The sequence below is a fragment of the Oncorhynchus mykiss genome, chromosome 7, assembly GCF_057628025.1.
Source record: "Oncorhynchus mykiss isolate SJ-2025 chromosome 7, ASM5762802v1, whole genome shotgun sequence".
In the NCBI taxonomy this organism is placed as follows: Eukaryota; Metazoa; Chordata; class Actinopteri; order Salmoniformes; family Salmonidae; genus Oncorhynchus; species Oncorhynchus mykiss.
This window is the reverse complement of record NC_143028.1, coordinates 66,945,578-66,971,686: the sequence shown is the minus strand read 5'-3', so window position 1 is coordinate 66,971,686 and position 26,109 is coordinate 66,945,578. Positions and strand designations below refer to the sequence as shown.

General features: G+C 40.5%; 1 protein-coding gene and 2 long non-coding RNA genes across 4 annotated transcripts; 1 reads left to right on the top strand and 2 right to left on the bottom strand.

The window, feature by feature from the left end:
• Positions 1–205: 205 nt before the first annotated feature.
• LOC110528448 (uncharacterized) lies at positions 206–3,266 on the bottom strand. The gene is made up of 2 exons (XR_016497416.1): positions 1,101–3,266; positions 206–1,002 (listed from the first exon to the last, which is right to left on the bottom strand). It is a non-coding gene; the product is annotated as an uncharacterized LOC110528448 (long non-coding RNA).
• LOC110528447 (interferon-induced protein 44-like) lies at positions 2,025–17,381 on the top strand. Its single transcript, XM_090241808.1, has 10 exons — positions 2,025–2,128; positions 2,254–2,285; positions 10,391–10,463; positions 12,384–12,417; positions 12,558–12,762; positions 12,895–12,924; positions 13,128–13,241; positions 13,699–13,870; positions 14,030–14,130; positions 14,310–17,381. Exons 2-10 carry the CDS (start codon positions 2,280–2,282, stop codon positions 14,481–14,483), a joined length of 909 nt encoding a protein of 302 aa, XP_090097934.1. The 5' UTR covers positions 2,025–2,128; positions 2,254–2,279; the 3' UTR covers positions 14,484–17,381.
• Positions 17,382–23,283: 5,902 nt separating this feature from the next.
• LOC110528446 (uncharacterized) lies at positions 23,284–26,099 on the bottom strand. Of its 2 annotated transcripts, none has more exons than XR_016497413.1 (5): positions 25,677–26,099; positions 24,946–25,043; positions 24,436–24,650; positions 24,091–24,150; positions 23,284–23,336 (listed from the first exon to the last, which is right to left on the bottom strand). It is a non-coding gene; the product is annotated as an uncharacterized LOC110528446 (long non-coding RNA). The 2 variants fall into 2 exon arrangements; XR_016497414.1 differs by lacking the exon at positions 25,677–26,099 and adding an exon at positions 25,169–25,324.
• Between the last annotated feature and the right edge of the window lie 10 nt (positions 26,100–26,109).

Sequence of the window (26,109 nt, the reverse complement as noted above, 5' to 3'; positions counted from 1 at the left end):
AGTGCATGTACACCTGGGGAGATTAGAACCCAAAAGAAAAGATCCTAAAGGTAATTTCAGATTCAGGTTTATCGTGACAGCCGCTTTATGAAAGGCCTTTACTTATGGCTAAACAGCTTCTACACAGCTTATTAATTAATGCTGTGGGATCAAATTAGGTGTTTCTAGGAGGGCTTAAACAAATCTACAATGAAACAAACATGTACACTTCACACACATATTTATTGACTTTTAAAAAGACCACAGTAACATGACAGAATTTGTGCAAATGCAACGAAATCTGCTAGGGGATATTAAATGTACAACAGTAGTATTCTGTAACAAGCAATACGTGTTAAACATGAGGCACATGCAATCATGACAGCCTCTTTATGAAAGGCCTTTAACTATGGCTAAACAGTTTTCTACACATCTTATTAATTAATGATGTGGGCATACCCAGGATTTACAGGCAGGACGTTTGATCTACACATGGATGGAAAACTTACGGATTCAGGTTTATCATGACAGCCTCTTTATGAAAGGCCTTTACTTAGGGCTAAACAGCTTCTACACAGCTCATTAATTAATGCTGTGGGATGATGAAATTAGGTGTTTCTAGGATGGCTTAAACAAATCTACAGTGAAACAAACATGTACACTTTACATACATATTTATTGACATTTAAAAAGACCACAGTAACATGACAGAATTTGTGCAAATGCGACGAAATCTGCTAGGGGATATTAAATGTACAACAGTACTATTCTGTAACAAGCAATACGTGTTAAACATGTGACACATGCAATCATGACAGCCTCTTTATGAAAGGCCTTTAACTATGGCTAAACAGTTTTCTACACATCTTATTAATTAATGATGTGGGCATATCCAGGATTTACAGGCAGGACGTTTGATCTAAACAGGGAGGGAAAACTTACAGAGTTATGATGGAGCGGGCAAGCGTCTTTGAGTTGGTGAATTCGAAACGGATAATGGTCAGGGCTAACCGGACCCTTTATCTGTAAGAAATAGTAAACATTTTGGAATTATAACATGTGTTAAAATGTAGGTACTAAATATTTTGAATTAAATCACTGGTTTTAAAAATGTATCTCACCCTTTAATGATAGGAAAATGTCCTTTCCAGACATCACCCCGGTCTGTCACAAAGAAAAAGACATGGAAAATCAGGGTGCGTGCATGAGTGTGCGTGTGACGGAGCAGCAGGAGTGTGTGTGTGTGTGCGTTTCAAAAACAAAGGGTTTGTGTGTGTGTTCAACAGGGGCCCAAGCATGTAGCCCCATTCTATCTGTAGAGAATAGTTTGAAACCAAGGTGTGCACTATCATGCATAAGGCATGTCGAGATATCTGCCGACCACCCGGGGTTAAACATTGATATCTCTAAGCAGAGCCCGGTGCCCCCCACCCCGGTTGTAGACAGAATGGCTCGACATCCCCTCCTGTTGTTTGAATTCACAGCCATTGTTCTCTAAACCAAATATACAAGGTGTTGCATACAGGATATCTCCCGAAACTCATTCCGTACTTTCGATAGTTAGGGACAGAACGTGGAGCATATACTTTAACACTATGTTACCACAGCTGAGCAGCTTGGAGATTATTAGCCATGTAAGTGGGGCGCAAAAGAGCGGATTTAACCAACTCTGTACAAACCCGACACGGGGTATGATAACTCTGACGCGTACGTCTAATGATTATTGTAGACAACTGAGTTCACAAGGCCCAATGTAGCCTGGACTTGCTTACCAAGACAACATTGAATGTTCCTGAGTGGCCTATTTACAGTTTTGACTTCAATTGGCATCGGCATTCTATGGCTAGACTTGACAGACCTTGAAGAATTTTTTTTATAATCATGTGTAAATATTGTACAATCCAGCAGTGTAAAGCTCCAAGAGACTTACCCAAAATTTCACAAGTATTGTAACCTTTATTGTCTTCTGAAACAAATATTGACCACAAAGATTGCCATTTTCCTATTGACTATAATGGAGTATCCTGCTTGAAAGTAACTGCACCAGTCAATTTCACGTTTTACTATAGGCTATATACTGCACATGAAGCTGCAATCCTTTTTCACAACTGTATCAGAATCCTTCTCAGGAGGAGCTAATTCTAACAAGGTAAGTCATTGTGGTTACCATTTATCCTGCTGATAACACATATTGGTAAAGGACCACTTGTTCATTATACTGTTATATTGTTGTTATTTATTCAATTATTAAAGCATTTTTATTTTATTTTGTAGTGCAAGAGGAAAATCTTTACACTGCGATGAATGTAAGTTCTCCCTGTAATTTGTACAAAAGGGAAATGTGTAACATTCTCTTCTATTGTTCCTATGCAGGCAGTTTCTTGTGAATACGGTTGCAAAGGGAGGGGATATTTCCGGAAACTCTCTAAATTAACCAGTCATTTTGGAAACGTTCAAAAATGTTGGGAATGTACATGGCATTTTAAAGATAAAGGATAATAAAATAACGTAAAATAACTCACTTTTGTAGAGCTATTACCATGTCAATCAACGCTTGAATAGAAATGTAGTTCACACCCCAGATTTTGATGTCAACACAGTCACTACAGTCCCATTAGTTTTCTTTGCAGACTTTGAATGTCGCGGTTGCGCACATTTGTATGGAATGGGGTTAGCTTACGTTAGTATGTTTTTAAATATGAAAAATTAAATCAGAAATCTGTAAAACATATTCCTATACTCCAATGATTACCTTTTCTGTTTAATTAGAAGAGTTTAGCATGTAATATCCTTTACAGTATATTGATACAGTAATAAAAAGTATATAAATCCTCTAATGTTTTGATGCCGAACTGGTGTCAGTTGTCAAAATTTGAGAACTACTTTCAAATGACATGATTGATGATTAGATATTTAACCATATGGTCTATACACTAGAAACTGGAAAATATGTATAGTGTTTAAAAAACATCATTCAGGCATACATTTCCAAAATGTATCTGTTATTTACAATAGTTTCTGAACATTCCTGATATTTTTGTAAATTACCGGGTGTATTGATGGGGTTCTGAGTGGTCTTTTACGACACCTGTGGTATATGTGTGGCAACAGCGGAATAACTGCTGCACATTGTTTCTCCAAGTTGGATGCTTCAAATGTATTCTGGCAGGTGAGGTTGGATGCAGTTAGCATCAAGCTTTGTAGTCAATACCCCCTTTGGAAGATATTCCTTTAAGAGGAATATACCTTTTGGCATAAGTTCTGCCTCCGAGCTCTTTCACAAGGCCATGGAAAGTGTCATTAGAGGGAGTTTGAGTGTCTGAGGATGATTTTGTGGTCTGGGGGTCCACTATTCAGGAACACAATGAGCGGTTGGAAAAGACTCTGCAGAGGGTTCAGAAGCATGGTTTGAAACTAAATTGGGCTAAATGTCAGTTCGGTGTGAAGTAAATCACATTTTTTGGGGATAGGCTATCCTCGGAGGGTGTGCAGCCTGAACATGCCAAGGTGAAAGCGGTGAGGGAGAAGGCTAATCCCCCACACAGGAATTCAGTGTGTTTTGGGTATGGTCAATTATTTGGGGAAGTTTGTACCAAATCTGTCAGTTAAAACCATCAATCGACCGGGAGAGTTTCAACCCTACTTGTGCAAGAAATAAACGGAATGTTTTGCGTTTTTTGGCCAGGAGTTTCTTGATGTCTGAAGTGACCTTCTCATTACTTTATTTAACTAGTCAAGTCAGTTAAGAACAAACTCTTATTTTCAATGACAGCCTAGGAACAGTGGGTTAACTGCCTTTTTCAGGGGTCACAATGACAGATTTTTACCTTGCCAGCTCAGGGATTTGATCTTGCAACCTTTCAGTTACTAGTCCAACGCTCTAACCACTGCTTATGAAACCAGGACAAAAAAAAGACAGTGATTTGGGGAATTTTCACTAGATGTAATCCATAGAATGGTCCTTTGGAGGAAGGAGAAGAGGTATTCGGAGTGGAAATTCTTGTCTGACTCAGGAGGCATGCACACCATCCACTGCTTCCGAGTATATTTTTCATACAAGCATTTCGCTACACCCGCGATAACGTGCTAAATATGTGTATGCGACCAATACATTTAGATTTGACATATATTTAACATTTGTATCTAAAAGCATAATAAATCTAATTTGGCATATTTATGACATTTTGGCCTAAGTTCCTTGCTCAGATCATGAGAACATATGAAAGCTGGTTGTTCCTTTTAACATGAGTCTTCAATATTCCCAGTTAAGAAGTTTTAGGTTGCAGTTATTATAGGACTATTTCTCTCTATACCATTTGTATTTCATAGACCTTTGACTATTGGATGTTTTTATAGGCACTATAGTATTGCCAGTCAAATCTCGGGAGTTGATAGGCTTGAAGTCTTAAACAGCGCTGTGATTCAAGCATTGCGAAAATCTGCTGGCAAATGGAGGAAAGTGCGGTTTGAATTCATGCTTACGAGCCTGCTGCTGCCGCTAAGTCAGACTGCTCTATTAAATATCAAATCATAGACTTAATTATAATATAGTAAACACACAGAAATACAAACCGTAGGTCATTAATATGGTCAAATCCGGAAACTATCATTTCGAAAACAAAACATTTATTCTTTCAGTGAAATATGGAACCGTTACGAATTTTAAAGAACGGGTGGCATCCTTAAGTCTAAATTTTGCTGTTACATTGCACAAACTTCAATGTTATGTCATAATTATGTACAATTCTGGCAAATGAATTACATTCTTTGTTAGGAAGAAATGGTCTTCACACAGTTCGCAATGAGCCAGGCGACCCGAACTGCTGCATATACCCTGACTCTGCTTACACTGAACCAAGAGAAGTGACATGATTTCAGGCACCGCATTAATTATATGCAACGCAGGACAAGCTAGTTAAACTAGTAATATCATCAACCATGTGTAGTTAACTAGTGATTATGTTAAGATTGATTATTTTTTACAAGATAAATTGAAAGCTACCTAGCAATTTACTATGGCTCCTTGCTGCCTGCACTTGCGTAACAGGTGGTCAGCCTACCACGCAGTTTCCTCGTGGATTGCAATATAATCGGCCATAATCGACGTCCAAAAATGCAGATGATCGATTGTTATGATAACTTGAAATCAGCCCTAATTAATCGGCCATTCCGATGAATCGATCGACCTCTAATCCAAATGCTATTTTTTGCGATCTTCAGACGTGCAGCAATGGGTTTTTTTGGACAGCAGTGACTTCTTAAGTGGTGTCCTCCCTTGAACACCATTCTTGTTTAGTGTTTTACGTATCATAGACTCGTCAACAGAGATGTTAGCATGTTCCAGAGATTTCTTTAAGTCTTCAGCTGACATTCTAGGATTCTTCTTTACCTCATTGAGCATTCTGCTCTGTGCTCTTGCAGTCATCTTTGCAGGACGGCCACTCCTGGGAAGAGTAGCAACAGTGCTGAACTTTCTACATTTTTAGACAATTTGTCTTACCGTGGACTGATGAACATCAAGGCTTTTAGAGATACTTATGTAACCCTTTCCAGCTTTATGCAAGTCAACAATTCTTAATCTGGGGTCTTCTGAGATCTCTTTTGTTCGAGGCATGGTTCACATCAGGCAATGCTTCTTGTGAGGCAGATGAACCTGTAGCCATATTACTTCGACAGTATTTAACATGGGATCCTCAGAGGAGGAGCTACGTCTTGTAAGACGAGGTGCGGGGGTGTGTGCCTATTTGTCAATAACTGCATGTGCGCAATGTCAAATATTAATATAATATATAATATACTTGCCTGGCTAAATAAAGGTAAAATAAAAAATAAAAAAACTTTCCTCAATTGGAGGTTGCACTTAAGAAAATCCGTCTCACCCTTAACTGTCTGTTCGAGATGGGGTATCCGTCCGCTGACGTTCCCTGCCGGGTCCGAGGCGAAGTGTGGGCACCCTGAGCCACGTCTACTGTAGCCCCCCCCATACGGTTAACCTCGGTCTCCTGGGAATGATCAGCAGGTGGAGTTAGCCATCCCACCCTCGTTGCCAAATTGTTGTGGAAATTCTAACCAGAAGAAGAGAGATTCCTCAAACAACAACTTTATTATAATATTTGCAAAAAAAACAATCCACTCAACAGTGCAGAGTTAAAAGCCCAACAAACAGAGTTGGCTCTCAGTTTTTATAGAAAGTACAACCTTCATGGTCTATGTGGCAGTTTAGCAGATGTGTGTAAACAGGGGTGGAGAACGTAGTGTGTAAAAGGTGATTAGTTTGTCTGTGAAGATTAAGATAGCTTGAGGAACCGTCTAGTTGGATTGCTCACAATATAATGTGCTCCTTTTTGCAAGTTTCCACACGTGACTTCCTGCAGATAGTAAAAACACAGGAAGTGTCACATGCTGTGGTCACTCGCAAACAGACCTTGGTCTTTTGACTAAGTCACACAAAGACAAGTTTGTATCAGGTTAGAAAAAAACACTAGCATAGTGTTCTCAAAGTAGTAAAATACAGGATAGCATGACTCATTTTTTAATTTTCCAGCACACATCTCTTCAATCTAAGCCTATAGGAAAGTGTGTGCCCTCAGGCCTGGAGGGAAGCAAAAGGCATTCCTCTACCCCAAAATAGAAAAGCCCACTTTACCGGCACAAACAGCCGACCAATCATCCTGCTACCAACCCTTAGTAAACTTTTAGAAAAAAAAGTGTCTTTGACCAGATGTTGTTTCACAGTAAAAAATAAACAACTGACTTTCAACATGCTTATAGGGAAGGCCACTCAACATGTACGACACTTACACAAATCACTGATGATTGGCTGAAATAAATTCATAATAAGAAGCTTGTAGGAGCTGTTTTCCTAGTAATGATTCATGTGGAAATTGCGCAAGTTGATGAGACTAAACTGCTTGGTGTAACCCTGGATTGTAAACTGTCATGGTCAAAATATATTGATGCAATGGTAGCTAAGATGGTAGAGGTCTGTCCTTAATAAAGCGCTACTCCGCTTTCTTGATATTGCCATCAACAAATCAAGTCCAACAGGCCCTAGTTTTCTCCCTAGTTTTTGACTACTGCCCAGTCATATGGTTAAGTTCCACATATGCAAATTACAGTTAGCCCAGAACAGAGCAGCATGGCTGGCCCTTAAATGTACACGGAGAGAACATAAATGGCATGCATGTCAATCACTCCTGGCTCAAAGTAGAGTAGAGATTGACTTCATCACGTCTGGTCTTTGTGAGAAGTTGAAAGGAACGAGATGTCTGTTCAAAGGACTAGCACACAGCTCGGACACCCAAGCATACCCCACAAGACAAGCCGGTCGGGGTCTCTTCACAGTCCTCAAGTCCAGAACAGACATAAAGCCATGACTACATGGAACTCTATTCCACATCAATAACTCATGCAAGCAGTAAAATCAGATTTAAAAAACAGATAAAACTACACCTTATGGAACAACACGGACTGTCAGGAGACACACACAGGCACACACACACACACACACACACGCTAGCACATGCACTCTACACACACCTACACTGTGGTATTGTTGTATGTTGTGTTGTGGATAGTGGTGTGATGCGCCTTAATTTGTTTACTCTTCCTGGGGTTCAGAGGTGATCCGTAATAAAATACTAAATTAAATTTAAAAAATATGACCCCCACAACATGATGTTGCCACCCCTGTGCTTCATGGTTGGGATGGTGTTCTTGGGCTTGCAAGCCTACCCCTTTTTCCTCCAAACATATGGCCAAATAGTTCTATTTTTGTTTCATCAGACCAGAGGACATTTCTCCAAAAAGTATGATCTTTGTCCCCATGTGCAGTTGCAAACCGTAGTCTGGCTTTTTTATGGCGGTTTTGGAGTAGTGGCTTTCAGGTTATGTCGATAAAGGACTCGTTTTACTGTGGATATAGATACTTTTGTACCTGTTTCCTCCAGCATCTTCACAAGGTCCTTTGCTGTTGTTCTGGGATTGATTTGCACTTTTCGCACCAAAGTATGTTCATTACTACGAGACAGAACGCGTCTCCTTCATTAGCGGTATGGCGGCTGATGGTCCCATGGTGTTTATACTTGCGTACTATTGTTTGTACAGATGAACGTGGTACCTTCAGGCGTTAGGAAATTGCTCCCAAGGATGAACCAGACTTGTGGAGGTCTACAATTTTTTTCTGCAGTCTTGACTGATTTCTTTTGATTTTCCCATGATGTCAAGCAAAGAGGCAGTGAGTTTAAAGGTAGGCCTTGAAATACATCCATAGGTACACCTCAAATTGACTCAATTGATGTCAATTAGCCTACCAGAAGCTTCTAAAGCCATGACATCCCATGACATAATTTTCTGGAATTCTCCAAGCTATTTAATGGCACAGTCAACTTAGTGTATATAAACTTCTGACCCACAGGAATTGTGATACAGTGAACTATAAGTGAAATAATATGTCTGTAAACAATTGTTGGAAAAATTACTTGTGTCATGCACAAAGTAGATGTCCTAACCGACTTGCCAAAACTATAGTTTCTTAACAAGACATTTTTGGAGTGGCTGAAAACAAGTTTTAATGACTCCAACCTAAGTATATGTAAACTTCCGACATCAACTGTATAATGACTGTATTATTTCACATCATTTGGCAACAATTTCCGATCCTTGAGTAATCAGCAATACTGTAAATACAGTCAGGTCTATAAATATTTGGACATTGACCAAGTTATTATTATTTTATTTTTAGCATATTGAAGTTTAAATTAAATAATGAATATGAGGGTATTTACATTAATCGGGAGAGGGTTTTGGAATTACAGAACTTTTTATGTGGGCACCCCTTTTAAAGGGACCAAAAGTAATTGAACAATTGGCTGATCAGCCGTTCCATGGCCAGGTGTGTTATTCCCTCATTAGTTCATTTACAAGTAAGTAGATAAAATGTCTAGAGTTGATTTCAAGTGTAGCATTTGGAATCTGTTACTCTTAACCATCAATATGAAGTCCAAAGAGCTGTCACTGCCAGTGAAGCAAGCCATCGTTAGGCTGAAAAATCTAAAGAAACCCATCAGAGAGATAGCAAAAGGTTTGGCCAAATCAACTGTGTTACATTCTTAAAAATAATGATCGCACTGGTGAGCTCAGGAACACCAAAAGGTTCGGAAGACCATGGAAAACAACTGTGGTGGATGACAGAAGCATTCTTTCCCTGGTGAAAAAAAACTCCTTCACAACAGTTTGCCAGATCAATAACACCCTCCAGGAGGTAGGCGTATCTGTGTCAACAATCAAGAGAAGACTTCTACAAACAAGAGAAGACTTCACCAGAGTAGATAGAGGGTTTACCACAAGATGGTAAGCCTCAAAAACAGGAATACCAGTTTAGAGTTTGCCAAAAAACATTTAAAAAGCCTGTCCAGTTCTAGAACAACATCCTATAGACAGATGAGACAAAGATCAACTTGTACCAGAATGATTGGAAGAGAAGAGTATGGAGCAGGGAAGGTACTGCTCATGATCCAAAGCATACCACCTCATCTGTGAAGCATGGTGGAGGTAGTGTTATGACGTGGGCATGTATGGCTGCCAATGGAACTGGTTACCTTGTATTTATTGATTATGTGACTGCTGACAAAAGCAGCAGGATGAATTCTGAAGTGTTTAGGGCTATATTATCTGCTCAGATTCAGCCAAATGCTTCAAAACTCGTTGGACGGTGCATCACAGTGCAGATTGACAATGACCCGAAGCAGACTGCTAAAGCAACCCATTACTTTTTTAAGGCAAAGAAGTGGAATGTTTTGCAATGGCCAAGTCAATCACCTGACCTGAATCCAATTTATCATGCATTTCACTTGCTGAAGGCAAAACTGAAGGCAAAATTCCCCAAGAGCAAGCAGGAACTGAAGACAGCTGCGGTAAAGGCCTGGCAGTGCATCACCAGGAAAGAAACCCAGCATCTGGTGATGTCTATGGGCTCCAGACTTTGATGTCTGTGTCATTGACTGCAAAGGATTTGCAACCAAGTTTTAAAACTCACAATTTAATTAATGATTGTTAGTTTGTCCAATTACATTTGAGCCCCTAAAATTGGGGGGCTATGTATGAAAATGGTTGTAATTCCTACACGGTTCATACAATCATTTTGACAAAACCCTTAAATTAAAGATAAAAGTCTACGCTTTAAACATATCTTGATTGTTTCCTTTCAAATCTATTGTGGTGACGTACAGAGCCAAAATTATGCTAATTGTGACGCTGTCCAAATACTTATGGACCTGACTGTATGTCTGTCGTTGAAGGAACCAGTCTGAAATCAAATCTGACCAAAATATGAAAATATTATTTTCATGTGGCCCTTAGCAGACTATGAGAGTTGCAGTACATAAATGACATACTATTCACCCCCAAATAGAATTTTCTCGGGAAATATGATAGACATCTAGTCCAACCATCACAAACACCAAGACCAACACCACCAAAGAAGGGTAAGAGACATGAGTCATGACATATTGTGAAAAGAGCATGAGACATATCAGTAAAAATACAATTGACGTCTGATCTGTATACTCTGTTTTAGAGCCTGCATTGACAAAAGTCCAAAGTCATGCATATACAGTGCCTTGCGAAAGTATTCGGCCCCCTTGAACTTTGCGACCTTTTGCCACATTTCAGGCTTCAAACATAAAGATATAAAACTGTATTTTTTTGTGAAGAATCAACAACAAGTGGGACACAATCATGAAGTGGAACGACATTTATTGGATATTTCAAACTTTTTTAACAAATCAAAAACGGAAAAATTGGGCGTGCAAAATTATTCAGCCCCTTTACTTTCAGTGCAGCAAACTCTCTCCAGAAGTTCAGTGAGGATCTCTGATGATCCAATGTTGACCTAAATGACTAATGATGATAAATACAATCCACCTGTGTGTAATCAAGTCTCCGTATAAATGCACCTGCACTGTGATAGTCTCAGAGGTCCGTTTAAAGCGCAGAGAGCATCATGAAGAACAAGGAACACACCAGGCAGGTCCGAGATACTGTTGTGGAGAAGTTTAAAGCCGTATTTGGATACAAAAAGATTTCCCAAGCTTTAAACATCCCAGGAAGCACTGTGCAAGCGATAATATTGAAATGGAAGGAGTATCAGACCACTGCAAATCTACCAAGACCTGGCCGTCCCTCTAAACTTTCAGCTCATACAAGGAGAAGACTGATCAGAGATGCAGCCAAGAGGCCCATGATCACTCTGGATGAACTGCAGAGATCTACAGCTGAGGTGGGAGACTCTGTCCATAGGACAACAATCAGTCGTATATTGCACAAATCTGGCCTTTATGGAAGAGTGGCAAGAAGAAAGCCATTTCTTAAAGATATCCATAAAAAGTGTAGTTTAAAGTTTGCCACAAGCCACCTGGGAGACACACCAAACATGTGGAAGAAGGTGCTCTGGTCAGATGAAACCAAAATTGAACTTTTTGGCAACAATGCAAAACGTTATGTTTGGCGTAAAAGCAACACAGCAAATCACCCTGAACACACCATCCACACTGTCAAACATGGTGGTGGCAGCATCATGGTTTGGGCCTGCTTTTCTTCAGCAGGGACAGGGAAGATGGTTAAAATTGATGGGAAGATGGATGGAGCCAAATACAGGACCATTCTGGAAGAAAACCTGATGGAGTCTGCAAAAGACCTGAGACTGGGACGGAGATTTGTCTTCTAACAAGACAATGATCCAAAACATAAGGCAAAATCTACAATGGAATGGTTCAAAAATAAACATATCCAGGTGTTAGAATGGCCAAGTCAAAGTCCAGACCTGAATCCAATCGAGAATCTGTGGAAAGAACTGAAAACTGCTGTTCACAAAGGCTCTCCATCCAACCTCACTGAGCTCGAGCTGTTTTGCAAGGAGGAATGGGAAAAAATGTCAGTCTCTCGATGTGCAAAACTGATAGAGACATACCCCAAGCGACTTACAGCTGTAATCGCAGCAAAAGGTGGCGCTACAAAGTATTAACTTAAGGGGGCTGAATAATTTTGCACGCCCAATTTTTCAGTTTTTGATTTGTTAAAAAAGTTTGAAATATCCAATAAATGTCGTTCCACTTCATGATTGTGTCCCACTTGTTGTTGATTCTTCACAAAAAAAATACAGTTTTATATCTTTATGTTTGAAGCCTGAAATGTGGCAAAAGGTCGCAAAGTTCAAGGGGGCCGAATACTTTCGCAAGGCACTGTATCAAGTTGACTCTACTCTGATTTATTGTGTGAAAAATCATGAATTATTGTACATTCATTTAAATGAAGGTGAAGATATCTTTTGAAAGTGATGGAGGGAATTGAAAACGAGAAATTACAGCCAAGTTCATTTAATATAAATAAATTCCTGTGTCACACAGAATTTGACAGCCCATGGAGGAAAGTATCTTGGAGGTAAGTATGTCCTGACTGGCCAAGTATGGAGGATAACTAGGAGACAACAAAAAAGAATGCAAAGGATGTTACAATCAATATCAAGGGATGTGCAAACAGTGTGCTATGCTAAATTGATGATAAATCATTGTCTCTGACAGTAAACAAAATAGGGACGAGATGGTGGGGGCCCTGAGGAACTTTGAACTGAATGATCCTGACGTGGGTCATCTGAGATGCCTGCTACATGGACCAGTCGGTGCAGGGAAGTCCAGCTTCATCAACTCAGTCAACAATGTCTTCCAAGGACGCACAACATCTGGTGCCCTGGTAGCAGCTGCCTCTGGCACAAGCTTCACCAAGACAGTAAGTTACTATAAATTAGGAATGCAGTGCCAATGATCACAAAACACTATTAATGGATGAAACATGGATCCCTAGCATACCTTTGTACACAAATACCTGCTATGAGTATGTTCTAAAAATGTTTATTTTCAGTATAAAACACACTACATTAAAAATGGAAATTTATTTTATTTTATTTGACCTTTATTTAACCAGGCAAGTCAGTTAAGAACAAATTCTTATTTTCAATGACGGCCTGGGAACAGTGGGTTAACTGCCTGTTCAGGGGCAGAACGACAGATTTGTACCTTGTCAGCTCGGGGGTTTGAACTCACAACCTTCTGGTTACTAGTCCAACGCTCTAACCACTAGGCTACCCTGCCCATGCCCGTCTACCCTTTGCATTCAATGATGTCATGGGTCTGGAGGCACAAGAAAATGGGATGCAACCTAAAGACCTCATCAATGCTCTGAAGGGCCATCTACCAGAAGGCTATAAGGTAAACCAGCATACACAAATGTATACATACAGACGCAAATAATATTATACTGTAAATGTAGCCTTCCTTAACCCAACAAACAATGCCAATAGTTCTGTTCTTTCTACACTCTTAGAAAATAGGGCTCTAAACAGGTTCTTCACCATTCCCCATAGTAGAACCCTTTCTGGGTCTAGGTAGAAGCGTTTTCGGTTCCATGTACAACCCTCTGTGGAAAAGGTTCTACATGGAACCCAAACGGGTTCTACCTGGAACCAAAAGGTTTCTCCCATAAACCAAAAATTGCTCTTCAAAGGGTTCTCCTATGGGTTTAGGCTCTAGATAGCACCTTTTTCCTCAGAGTGTACCAACACCAGCCAAATAATACATTTTTCAATAGCAAATTTAACAAAACAAACTAGTAATCGTTTTAAGCAGAGAAGTCCTGTCAGACCAATCTTGTCTTTCCTTGGGCCAGTTCAATCCTTGCTGGCCATTAACTGAGGAAAGTCCAGACTACAATAGGATGCCTATGTCAAGTAACAAGGTTCACTGTCTGGTGAGTGTTGTACCAGCAGACAAAATCTCTCTCATGTCAAGTGATGTCACAGCGAAGATGCGGAAGGTCAGAGAAAAAGCCAGTAATATGGGTGAGCTATTCCAAACCCTCTATGTTTCTCTGTGTCTTTCTCACGCCGTGTTTATGAAGTGGCCTTTGGCTGTAGATAGCTCTTGACCTTCACTTTTATTATTACTTGAAACTGTGTTACCTATATATTAGCTCTTCCATTCAATCATTTCTTCAACAGGAATTCCTCAAGTTGTTGTCATGACCATGCCAGACAAGGCTTGTGTTCTTGTGGACAGTGATGTGAAGAGAATCTACACCAGCAAGGCAATCAAAGAGAAGGTGAGTCATGTTTTACATCACATGTAATCCTCAAGTCACATCAAATCACATTAAATCTTACTCAGGTAAAGCTAAATTCCTGCCCACTCGGGTAAAGAAAAAGTCCTGCCAACTCAGGTAAAACAATAATCCTGCTTTCTCAGGTAAAGCATAAGTAATTGTTGTCCAACATTTCTCAGATGCAGATCTGCAGTAATGAGCTGGGTGTTCCCATGAACTGCATCCTGCCGGTGAAGAACTACCATGAGGAGGAGATGCTGGATGATGACATGGACATCCTGATCCTGAACGCCATGACTCAGATTATGAACTTTGCCAACGACTACATCTGGGACCTCCAACAACATGCATGAGTGTCACACGCTAGGAGATTAGTGAGCCATCCAGTACACTCCTAAATCTATATAGTCTAGATTTAATTTCAGATAAGCTATCCCCCTTAGGAAATTTGTTTTGAAGGCTGGATGAAGACTGGAGTGAAAGTTCTCTTTTCAATGTTTTCATAAAGTCCAATGATGTCAGTTATCTATGCATCATGTTTGGCATTCTATCAAGGATACTAGCTTATCTAATGCAAGTGTACACTGTTGGGTGTTATATGTAGGTGCTGTCTAGAACCTAAAACAGTTATTCGGTTGTCATCATAGGAGAACCTTTTAAAGAACTCTTTGGGTTCCATGTAAAATCCTCACTGGTTCATCTTAGCTAGCTAGTAGCTCTAGTTAGATCCCTCTGTAATATGGATATCTTCCATACAGGGTTCTTGTGTGATGTGCCAAGAAGAGTACACCGCCACTACATCGAGTCACTATAAGTTGATACTTGTAAAAATGTCAATTATTTTATGCTTTTCCTGTACCTATGTTTGTCCTGTGCAGCTGCAGGCTTTTTTTCGGGTGCTGAAATCAGTTGTTTTTGGAGAGAAAAAAAAGAATTTTATGTGACGTCCGCCAAACTGTACCCCGTAATCCATATATAAAAACTACGGATTTCAGCACCCAAAGAAAAGCTTGCAGTTACACAGGACAAACAGACATTTTTACAAGTATCGACTGATAGTGACTCAATCTAGTCAGTGGTACACTCCGCCGACACTCATCACAACTCAAATCCGTAGAGATGTATATGTATGTATCTATGTATAAATATCTGACAACATTATATACAAGAGGGAATGCATAAATAAGCCAACAAATATTAGTTAAATAAAATATGGAAGAATCGATGAAAAGCTGCATTGACTGTGAAGTTTGTAGTTTCAACTGGACAATTTCACTTGAACAACCCTCAAGTCATAATAACAATTGGGAAACTGAGAAAATTTTGTTACCAGAGTTGCAGAGTTGTGGCATTTCACCACTAAGCTTTTACATTTTAAACCAAGTGATGGCAACAAATCCCTTATTAACAATTAAAAATGTATTTAAATGGATAATGTAGCTAGTTTTACCATATTATCAATGTTAAGCAAGCTATGTAAACTTTTCTTGGTTGAAGAATTGTTCCTAACATCAAAACAACTTGAAAACAATCATGTCGGATTTACAACTTCCCACTTCTCACGGGCATGTGAATGCCCCATTAGATAGATAACTAGTGAAGCCCGTTTTAGCATGAACAGCGCCATTGGGGAATTTCGCCATTTTGAAGTAGTCAACTGGGTGGGACTTCCTATGGGTTAAGGAAGGATCACATAATTCCATCCAGGTCATCAGGAATGGTCAGCCAAAGAATGATACTCATTAGCAAACATTCCATAACTGCAGGTGGAAGTTAACAACAACCTTGCCTTTATACCTTTTCAAACAACACACTCCAGGTGGCACTGTGCACCCTTTCAGTTTGTTTACCAACTCATAGAAGTAGTAAAATAAGAAATTCACTACTTTAAAATGGAGCAGAGGAGGCTGGTGGGAGGCGCTATAGGAAAATGGGCTCATTGTAATGTCTGGAATGGGATAAATGGAACGGCATCAAACAAATGGAAACCCTGTTTGACTCCGTTCCATTAGTTCCATTCCAGCCATTACAATGAACCCATCCTCCTATAACTCTTCCCACTGGCCTACTCTAAAATGCAGATAGCCTCAATGGCGCTGCCCATGCTCTCACAGACGACATAATGGCACAGATACAAAGTAAGAAGTCTAACTAAGTCTATGGCTAGCTGACAGCAAAGCATTAACTTAGACATCTCATCTTTGTATCTGTCCTATTGTAGCATCTGTGACAGCATGGGCAGGACCTTTGAGGCTATCTCCATTTTAAAGCAGTACATTTATTTTACTACTACTTCTATGCAGCAAAGGTGTCGGCTAGAGAGTACGTGCAGGAGATTCCAGCATGGATTTGTAGTCTTGCATGACAAAGTATCAGCTTTCACATCATGTGAAAGCTGATACTCTTGTTTCATAAAATGCATTAAATGGGATTATTTTTCCACTCTGTCATACACCATAAAAGGCTTTTTATTTTTACATTCATTGTCCAACAAGTGTTTAAAGGCCTTTATTGTTTTGTTCTGTCATCTGGGATGGGGAGTTGGAGGTGGATGCCCACCTTTTTTTTGCTTATTTTTCTTTACGTACCAATTTTATTATTATCAAATCATGTTATGTGAGCAAGATGATCATTCCTTTGTATGCATTTCTTATTTTTGTTTTTCTTACCGAGAATGGTAATGGCCAGAACTGAGCGAATGGAATGGCATCAAACACCTGTAAACCAGGTGTTTGTTGTATTTGATACCATTCCACTGATTCCACTCTAGTCATGACAACGAGACCGTTCTCACCAGTTAAGGTGCCACCAACCTCCTGTGATATAGGTATAGAATTAAATTTCATAAAAATAAAAACATTAGAAACATTAAAAAAGTTATCATACTATACTAAATATGTCACCAAATAATTGAGTCAAATACACTGTTTTGCAATGAAGGTGATAGGTTTGGTTTCTGAAATGTATATATTATTAATCATTAGGTATAATAGAGACATGAGGGGTGCCATAAGTAAGCTTGGGAGGGTCTGAGTGCAGGGAAAACAATCACATGTAGCAGAACTGAGAGTGGAGGAACTGTTTAAGGCCCGTCACTCAGCTCTCTGCCTAGCAATAATGATGCAATGTTTGGTGATAAGGAGGAGACTCCACCCAAAGTGGGGTATGTACACTACCACTGTTGAAACCATGTTTTTGTCTAATGCAGCTGTATTGACCCTCTGGGCAGAATAAACTTGGTTTAAAGCTTTCATAGTGTTCATTGAGTTTGTACTCTGAAAATTAGAACCATAGAAAGGTCTACAGTAACTTCAACAGCACTGTCTCGGGGACCATCATGGTGTAGCCGGAGGACAGCTAGCTTCGTCCTCCTCTGGCTACATTGACCATAATACAAAACCTAGGAGGCTCGTAGCCCTCACCCCCTTCCATAGACATACATGGTATTATGACCACTTCCGGGGGACGTCCTCCAACCAATCAAAGCTTTTGCAATAGGAACTGACATGTTGTCTACCCGCTCGTAGAAATAGGATCAGATAATAAACCTAGTGTGTTGTATTGGGATTGTGCCACAGAGCATTATGGGGGTTCTATGTGTTGAGAAGCTTCCTGACATTGTTGGCTAGAGATGTAGAGTTAGTTGAGCTTTTGTTTATATTATTCAATTCAAATGACACGGAAGATGTATATTCTAAATTGTTTTCTTGGTTTTAGAACTTGATTTCTGTGTCCAGTTGGTGCAATTTATTTTTAAAAATGAAACGTTAGCCTAGCTAACCTAGCTACCAGCGTGAGTGTGCAGTTATCTCCGGCAGAATGGTAGAATGGCTAACGCTGCCGAAAATGTTGTGGACTTTTTGTTGAAGGATCCCTTTCATTCTCTTGGGTACATGGAAAAGGTATGAATTAAAAGCGAGGGTTGATCTCTGCCTGAGATCAGTTTCATAAAGGATAAAAAGGTGAGGTCATTCAATATCGACTTGTATCAAAAGTATAGCTGGTTAACAGGGAGCCTTTCATCAAGCTGCCTGTACTGCTGGCCTTGCCTGCTTTTTGGAAAGTCTGAGCCTTGGTCGAAATGTGGGTAGAGTGACCTGAAGAACATCGATCGTTCAGCTAAATGGCAAAACAAAAGCAGGGAGCATATAAATGCCCACATCAGATTCAAGCTTCTGGGAAAAAGCTGCATTGATAGAGGCCACAAGAGGGAAAGTTCCACCAACAAGGTCAACTACAATGAGTTTGCAGAGGTAATTGCACCTTGCAGAGGTAACCGAACATATCAAACTTTCCAATGTCTTTTCCGAATTATTTGATAGCTTCCATCGCATCATCCATTAAAATGTAGATTAAAGAGAGAGATTGACATTTTTTCACGTGCTCAAGTAGGCTTTCTACTTTCCTCTGATATTTATTTAGCAAAGATGAACACATAATCACTCCAGACAGATCCAAGCAAAAACTCAACACCTAAACATTAGAAATCTGACATGCTGTATGGGATTTAAATGACTAATTTTCAGACTGATCAACTGTAGGCTACTAATAAGAGCAGCTGTATAACGTTACATCCTATGCGCCCTGTCCATCTGGTCATTGTAAACTAATTGGTAACGTTATGTATTTATCGTCCATTTATGTATCAGGAGAAAATGTTAATGTGATCAAATTCAGTTTATATTAACATTTTGGGCTGGCTAGGCTGCCTACATGTTTTTAATCCAAAATGTTTCACTGGAATTAATATCTTGTATCTCATACACCCTATTTTAGGTTTCCCTCCTTTACGGGATAATCAGACCTATTTGTGCTCCTCCAGACAATCTCGACTATCCCCTCCAAAACGTATTTCGACAGGCAATCTATATTTATATAATTATGTCTCTGACCTACTCTCTTATAATTTTATTATTAGATTTTGCCTTCTAATTTACGTTTTCCGGCCAATATATATCAACCAATTTTATGTTTTAAGTCTCAACATTAGCTAGTTTACATTGGTAGTGGCCACAGATACCTAGGGTCATTACGGACCCCCCTTCCTCCTGGTTGGCTCTATTCCCAATTCCTAGATTTCATGTGGCACTTGCTTGCAGTTCCTATAGTTTCCACTGGGTGTCAACAGTCTTTAGAAATTGGTTGATGTTTTTCCTTTGAGAAATTAAGAAGTAGGGCTGTTCAGAACGAGGGTCGAGTGAAGTGTACTGTTTGTTAGGGGCGCGCGAACTGAATGCTCGCTCCACTTTGTTTTTTTTATCCGCAATTGAACGCAGTTTATCCCGTCTTAAATTGTATTGATTATTTACGTAAAAAAATACCTAAAGTTGTATTAGGAGAGTTGTTTGAAATGTTTGGAACACGTTTACAGGTAACTTACCGCTTCCACATGATGTCACCAGTCGTTGGAATTTGGTTGAGCTTATTCCTTTGTGCAATGAAGAAGTACGGCCATCTAGGAACTGGGTAACACTGTTGAGAGTTGCGCAAGAGTTGAAAAGTAGCGTTGGTTTGTTCTCTTCCTGTATTGAACACAGATAGACCCGTCTTCAATTTAATCGATTATTAACGTTTAAAAATACCTAAAGTTGTATTACAAAAGTATTTTGAAATGTTTTGGCAAAGTTTACAGGTAACTTTTGAGATATTTTAGTAGTGACGATGCGCAAATTGGAAGCTGTTTTTTTCTGGATCAAATGCGCCAAATAAATTGACATTTTGGATATATATGGACAAACAAAAGGACCAACTGTGATGTTTATGGGACATATTGGAGTGCCAACAAAAGAAGCTCGTCAAAGGCATGATTTATATTTTATTTATGCGTTTTGTGTACCGCCTGCAGGGTTGAAATATGCTACTCTCTTCGTTTACTGTTGTGCTATCATCAGATAATAAATAGCTTCTTATGCTTTCGCCCGAAAAGCCTTTTAAAAATCTGACATGTTGGCTGGATTCACAACGAGTGTAGCTTTAATTTAGTATCTTACATGTGTGATTTAATGAAAGTTTGATTTTGATATCATTTTATTTGAATTTGCCGCGCTGCATTTTCTCTGGCTTTAGGCCAAGTGAGACGCTAGCGTCCCCTATCCTAGAGAGGTTAGGCCCTAGTCAGCGACATCTACGGCCTTGTTCAATCGAACCCAATACTCCATAACAGGCTCTACGGGTACAGGTTTAGTATTGTAAAAATCAGCCAAGGGCATGCATGAATAGGCCAATTCGCTGAAATTCTGTTTCAGAATGTCAAATACAATCTCTGGCTTCTCTGTAGGATCAACTGTTGTCTCATTGCGTAAATGTATCTTTACCATGTCTCTTGCTTTGCTAGATAATCGACTAATCATCTCATGTGATTGTTCCCCAACAGGACATCCCTTCCTCCTCAAGTATCTTCTCATCAACTCCTCCCATTCATGAATGGAGCATTTGTCTGTACCATCTACTCTATATGTAGGAGGTTCCTTTATGTCTGATTGCATGATAAACTTAATTTGACTGAGATCTACATATCTTACTGACTCTGAATGATGATCGCTTATCTTTTCTGTACTTACTGGTGGCTCATAAGTACTGGACCTGCCACTCTGTAGTTATTCCCTAATGGAGCTCCCTATTTCCTGGGCTAGCTGAGTGACCAGCTCAGCTAGACCATCTACAGGGGCATTTGGATTAACAATAGATGAAGGGCTTTCATCCAACATTTTTGTGGAGCAAAACATGGGGGAACCTCCTGCACCTACACACTTTACAGGGGTTTGATCAGAGTATGAGAAAAACATCCCACTCCCAGCATCACCATTGTAAAACCACTAATGTTACGTTAAAATGTCTGTTGATGAACACACTTCTATGTTGGTTAACTATAAACAGCGCTCTCAATACATCGTTGACAGAAATAAAATAAACAGGAAAAAGACTGTAGTGCCGCTTTTTGCCACAAGGCGGCAAGAGTACCTCAATGATATAATTAGTCTCTAGAGCAGCAGCGTAGCGGTGATAGAGCTGACGTCGATCAACGATGAATCCGGGTCTAGAAGCACACATGTAACCGGTGCTATACTGCACCGCTGTAACTCTGCGTTGTGTGAGGTTGATTGAGACTATAGACGTGGACAGCTTTTTTCCATCTACGTAACATTGCAAAAATCAGGAACTTTCTGTCCAAAAATGATGCAGAAAAATTAATCCATGCTTTTGTCACTTCCAGGTTAGACTACTGCAATGCTCTACTTTCCGGCTACCCGGATAAAGCACTAAATAAACTTCAGTTAGTGCTAAATACGGCTGCTAGAATCCTGACTAGAACCAAAAAAATTGATCATATTACTCCAGTGCTAGCCTCTCTACACTGGCTTCCTGTCAAAGCAAGGGCTGATTTCAAGGTTTTACTGCTAACCTACAAAGCATTACATGGGCTTGCTCCTATCTATCTCTCTGATTTGGTCCTGCCGTACATACCTACACGTACGCTACGGTCACAAGACGCAGGCCTCCTAATTGTCCCTAGAATTTTTAAGCAAACAGCTGGAGGCAGGGCTTTCTCCTATAGAGCTCCATTTTTATGGAACGGTCTGCCTACCCATGTCAGAGACGCAAACTCGGTCTCAACCTTTAAGTCTCTACTGAAGACTCATCTCTTCAGTGGGTCATATGATTGAGTGTAGTCTGGCCCAGGAGTGGGAGGGTGAACGGAAAGGCTCTGGAGCAACGAACCACCCTTGCTGTCTCTGCCTGGCCGGTTCCCCTCTTTCCACTGGGATTCTCTGCCTCTAACCCTATTACAGGGGCTGAGTCACTGGCTTTACTGGGGCTCTCTCATGCCGTCCCTGGAGGAGGTGCGTCACCTGAGTGGGTTGAGTCACTGATGTGGTCATCCTGTCTGGGTTGGCCCCCCCCCCCCCCCTTAAGTTGTGCCGTGGCGGAGGTCTTTGTGGGCTATACTCAGCCTTGTCTCAGGATGGTAAGTTGGTGGTTGAAGATATCCCTCTAGTGATGTGGGGGCTGTGCTTTGGCAAAGTGGGTGGGGTTATATCCTTCCTGTTTGGCCCTGTCCGGGGGTGTCCTCGGAGTGGGCCACAGTGTCTCCTGACCCCTCCTGTCTCAGCCTCCAGTATTTATGCTGCAGTAGTTTATGTGTCGGGGGGCTAGGGTCAGTTTGTTATATCTGGAGTACTTCTCCTGTCCTATTCGGTGTCCTGTGTGAATCTAAGTGTGCGTTCTCTAATTCTCTCCTTCTCTCTTTCTCTCTCTCGGAGGACCTGAGCCCTAGGACCATGCCCCAGGACTACCTGACATGATGACTCCTTGCTGTCCCCAGTCCACCTGGCTGTGCTGCTGCTCCAGTTTCAACTGTTCTGCCTTATTATTATTCGACCATGCTGATCATTTATGAACATTTGAACATCTTGGCCATGTTCTGTTATAATCTCCACCCGGCACAGCCAGAAGAGGACTGGCCATCCCACATATGCTCTCTCTAATTCTCTCTTTCTTTCTCTCTCTCGGAGGACCTGAGCCCTAGGACCATGCCCCAGGAATACCTGACATGATGACTCCTTGCTGTCCCCAGTCCACCTGACTGTGCTGCTGCTCCAGTTTCAACTATTCTGCCTTATTATTATTCGACCATGCTGATCATTTATGAACATTTGAACATCTTGGCCATGTTCTGTTATAATCTCCACCCGGCACAGCCAGAAGAGGACTGGCCATCCCACATATGCTCTCTCTAATTCTCTCTTTCTTTCTCTCTCTCGGAGGACCTGAGCCCTAGGACCATGCCCCAGGAATACCTGACATGATGACTCCTTGCTGTCCCCAGTCCACCTGACTGTGCTGCTGCTCCAGTTTCAACTATTCTGCCTTATTATTATTCGACCATGCTGGTCATTTATGAACATTTGAACATCTTGACCATGTTTTGTTATAATCTCCACCCGGCACAGCCAGAAGAGGACTGGCCACCCCACATAGCCTGGTTCCTCTCTAGGTTTCTTCCTAGGTTTTGGCCTTTCTAGGGAGTTTTTCCTAGCCACCGTGCTTCTTCACCTGCATTGCTTGCTGTTTGGGGTTTTAGGCTGGGTTTCTGTACAGCACTTTGAGATATCAGCTGATGTACGAAGGGCTATATAAAATAAATTTGATTGATTGATTGATCAGGTAGTTTTAATTAAGCAGAACTCACTCTCTGCATCGTGCATCTGCATCCAAAAGGAAATAAAACGTTTGTAGAGCACATCTGTTCTGCGGATCGTCGCCTCTTTCTACAACAGATGCACAATAGGAGGGACTGGGATCATTCGAGGAGCTAGCCATCGTTCACACATACAATAGCCTGCTAATACCTTAACTAGCTATTAACCATATGTTGAATTCAGAATGTTGAGATCATCCTAAAAAGTACAATTACAAGTGCATCCACTTACGAGTGACCTTGTTGTAATAACATATTAAAACATGTAATGACGCATTCACGGACTGTTGTTAAACACATGGATAACCCATGAATATACACTGCTCCAAACCCTTTGGGATGGGCTACAAAGACAAAGAACTCTGTCAAGAACCAATGAGATACAGACAACAGGCTGGAGAGGACTGTCTATCACCTACGAACAACCAACCAGGAGCCAGGACTACTAGAATCTACCTACGTCATTTCAATGTATAAATGTACTGCCCAAATATGTGTTACGCCCTCTTTTTCCGAAACCTCCCTAAGAGTGGACGATAGGAGCCGTGCTGCACGTTTGCCAGATATTACTATGCTAGATTAAAATGCCTCAAATATACCGTATCCGCCTTGTCCAGAGTCTCATCTTGGTCTCGTTTCTCCTATAATTAATTCATTAACAACCTCTAAATATACATTATTATTCATGAACAAAACACTGTGTGTATGACTTTGTACTTAAAAGAATCAAACTTTTCTGAAGACAGAAAAAGCGTGCCTACCTCCCAGTGCATCAACGTGGACTTTGCAGATCAATGATTTGAGCACGAGTACACACTCCCCTTCTCCCAGGATGCAAGCATGCATAATAACAAATCAACACGACATATTAATATATGAACCTGGTGAAATTCACATAGTACTTTAAAAACTGTTACACTCTTACCAACTAAGCCAAACAGGATCACCCATTCCATATATAACACTGTCTACTCCTAGAGAGCCACTGTTATATGTTCTACTGGTCTGTTATCTATAATTAAATGTAATTTATAGTAGTAACAAAGAATTGGGCATCACTAGTCCATAGTGCGGTCATTCAGAGTGTTGAGCTTTGAGTCATTTACATTTAGTAGCTGATTGAAGGCAAAGTGGAAACCAGACTTGCAGTCTGTGGTGCCTTTAGCTTGCATGATCTGCACAGTCTCTTTGAAGATCTTCTTGTTGCGAACGTTGGCCTGGACCAGGTGTTTGAAGCAAGGGACCACTGCCTCTGCCTTCTCATTAAACTGAAATAGGGCAGGAGAGAGAAGGACAGAGCAGAAGAGAGTTTGAAGAAAGACTATGAGAGAGCAGGTTAGAGAGATAAAGACAGTGGGTTAGAGAGAGAGGAAGGGAAGGGGTTGATTATTAACAAATGTATAACCGTCATATGATAGTGTTTTGTTGTGTTGTTTAAGGTTGTGCAACATGTTTTATGTTGATATCCATGTATCACATATATATATATATATATATATATATATATATATATATATATATATATATATATATATATATATATTTTAAAAAATGTATAACCAATGAAATATCAATCCCTGGTTTAACGAAAGTACCACATTATCAGACATACGCACCCTGGCCACGTTGACATAGTCGTCATTAGACAGTATCCAGCATCTCTGTCACTGATGCCTTGATCAGCTTCAGAGTCAGTCCGCTCACACTGCCTCTCCTGAGGTGCGAAAGGGGAAAGGTATCATGGCACACATTCAAAAAAATATAGAATAATAGCCCAAGCCAACATGATTCAGCCCACACGAACACACTGTGTAACACAGAACACAGCATAACACTAACCTGTAGGAAGTACACAATGTTTTATGAGGCCTACATCAAATTATCCCCCGTACAGACTAGGTCGACTTCAAATTTTCTTAACAATCGGTAATCTGCATTTTTGGACACCGATCACATTGCACCACCTGTTACGCGAGTGCAGCAAGGAGCCAATGTAAGTTGCAAGCTAGCATCAAACTTACCTTATAAAAAACAATCAATCTTAAAATAATCACTAGTTAACTACACATGGTTGATTATTATACTAGTTTAACTAGCTTGTCCTGCGTTGCATATAATCAATGTGGTGCCTGTTAATTTATCATCGAATCACAGCCTACTTCGCCAAACGGGTGATGATTTAACAAGCGCATTCGCGAATAAAGCACTGCCGTTTCACCAATGTACCTAACCATAAACATCAATGCCTTTCTTAAAATCAATACACAAGTATATTATTTTAAACCTGCATATTTAGTTAAAATAAATTCATGTTAGCAGGCAATATTAACTAGGGAAATTGTGTCACCTCTCTTGCGTTCTGTGCAAGCAGCAGTTTGGGCCGCCCGGACTCTTCCTAACAAATGTAACAGTATAATTTTAGACCGTCCCCTCGCCCATACCCGGGCGCGAACCAGGGACCCTCTGCACACATCAACAACTGACACCCACGAGCAAGTGACGTCACCGATTGAAACGCTATTTAGCGCGAACCACCGCTAACTAAGCTAGCCGTTTCACATCCGTTACACGCACCCCCCTTTTGACCTCCTCCTTTTCCGCAGCAACCAGTGATCCGATTCAACAGCATCAATGTAACAGTATAACTTTAGACCGTCCCCTCGCCCATACCCGGGCCCCTCTGCACACAACAACAGTCACCCTCGAAGCATCGTTAAGCATCGCTCCACAAAAGCCGCGGCCCTTGCAGTGAAAGGGGAACCACTACTTCAAGGTCTCAG

Coding starts and splice junctions, on each gene's coding strand:
- LOC110528447 (XM_090241808.1), top strand. Junction 12,925..13,127: donor ACTACATTAAAAATGGAAAT/TTATTTTATTTT, acceptor TACCCTGCCCAT/GCCCGTCTACCCTTTGCATT. Junction 13,242..13,698: donor ATCTACCAGAAGGCTATAAG/GTAAACCAGCAT, acceptor TCCTTGGGCCAG/TTCAATCCTTGCTGGCCATT.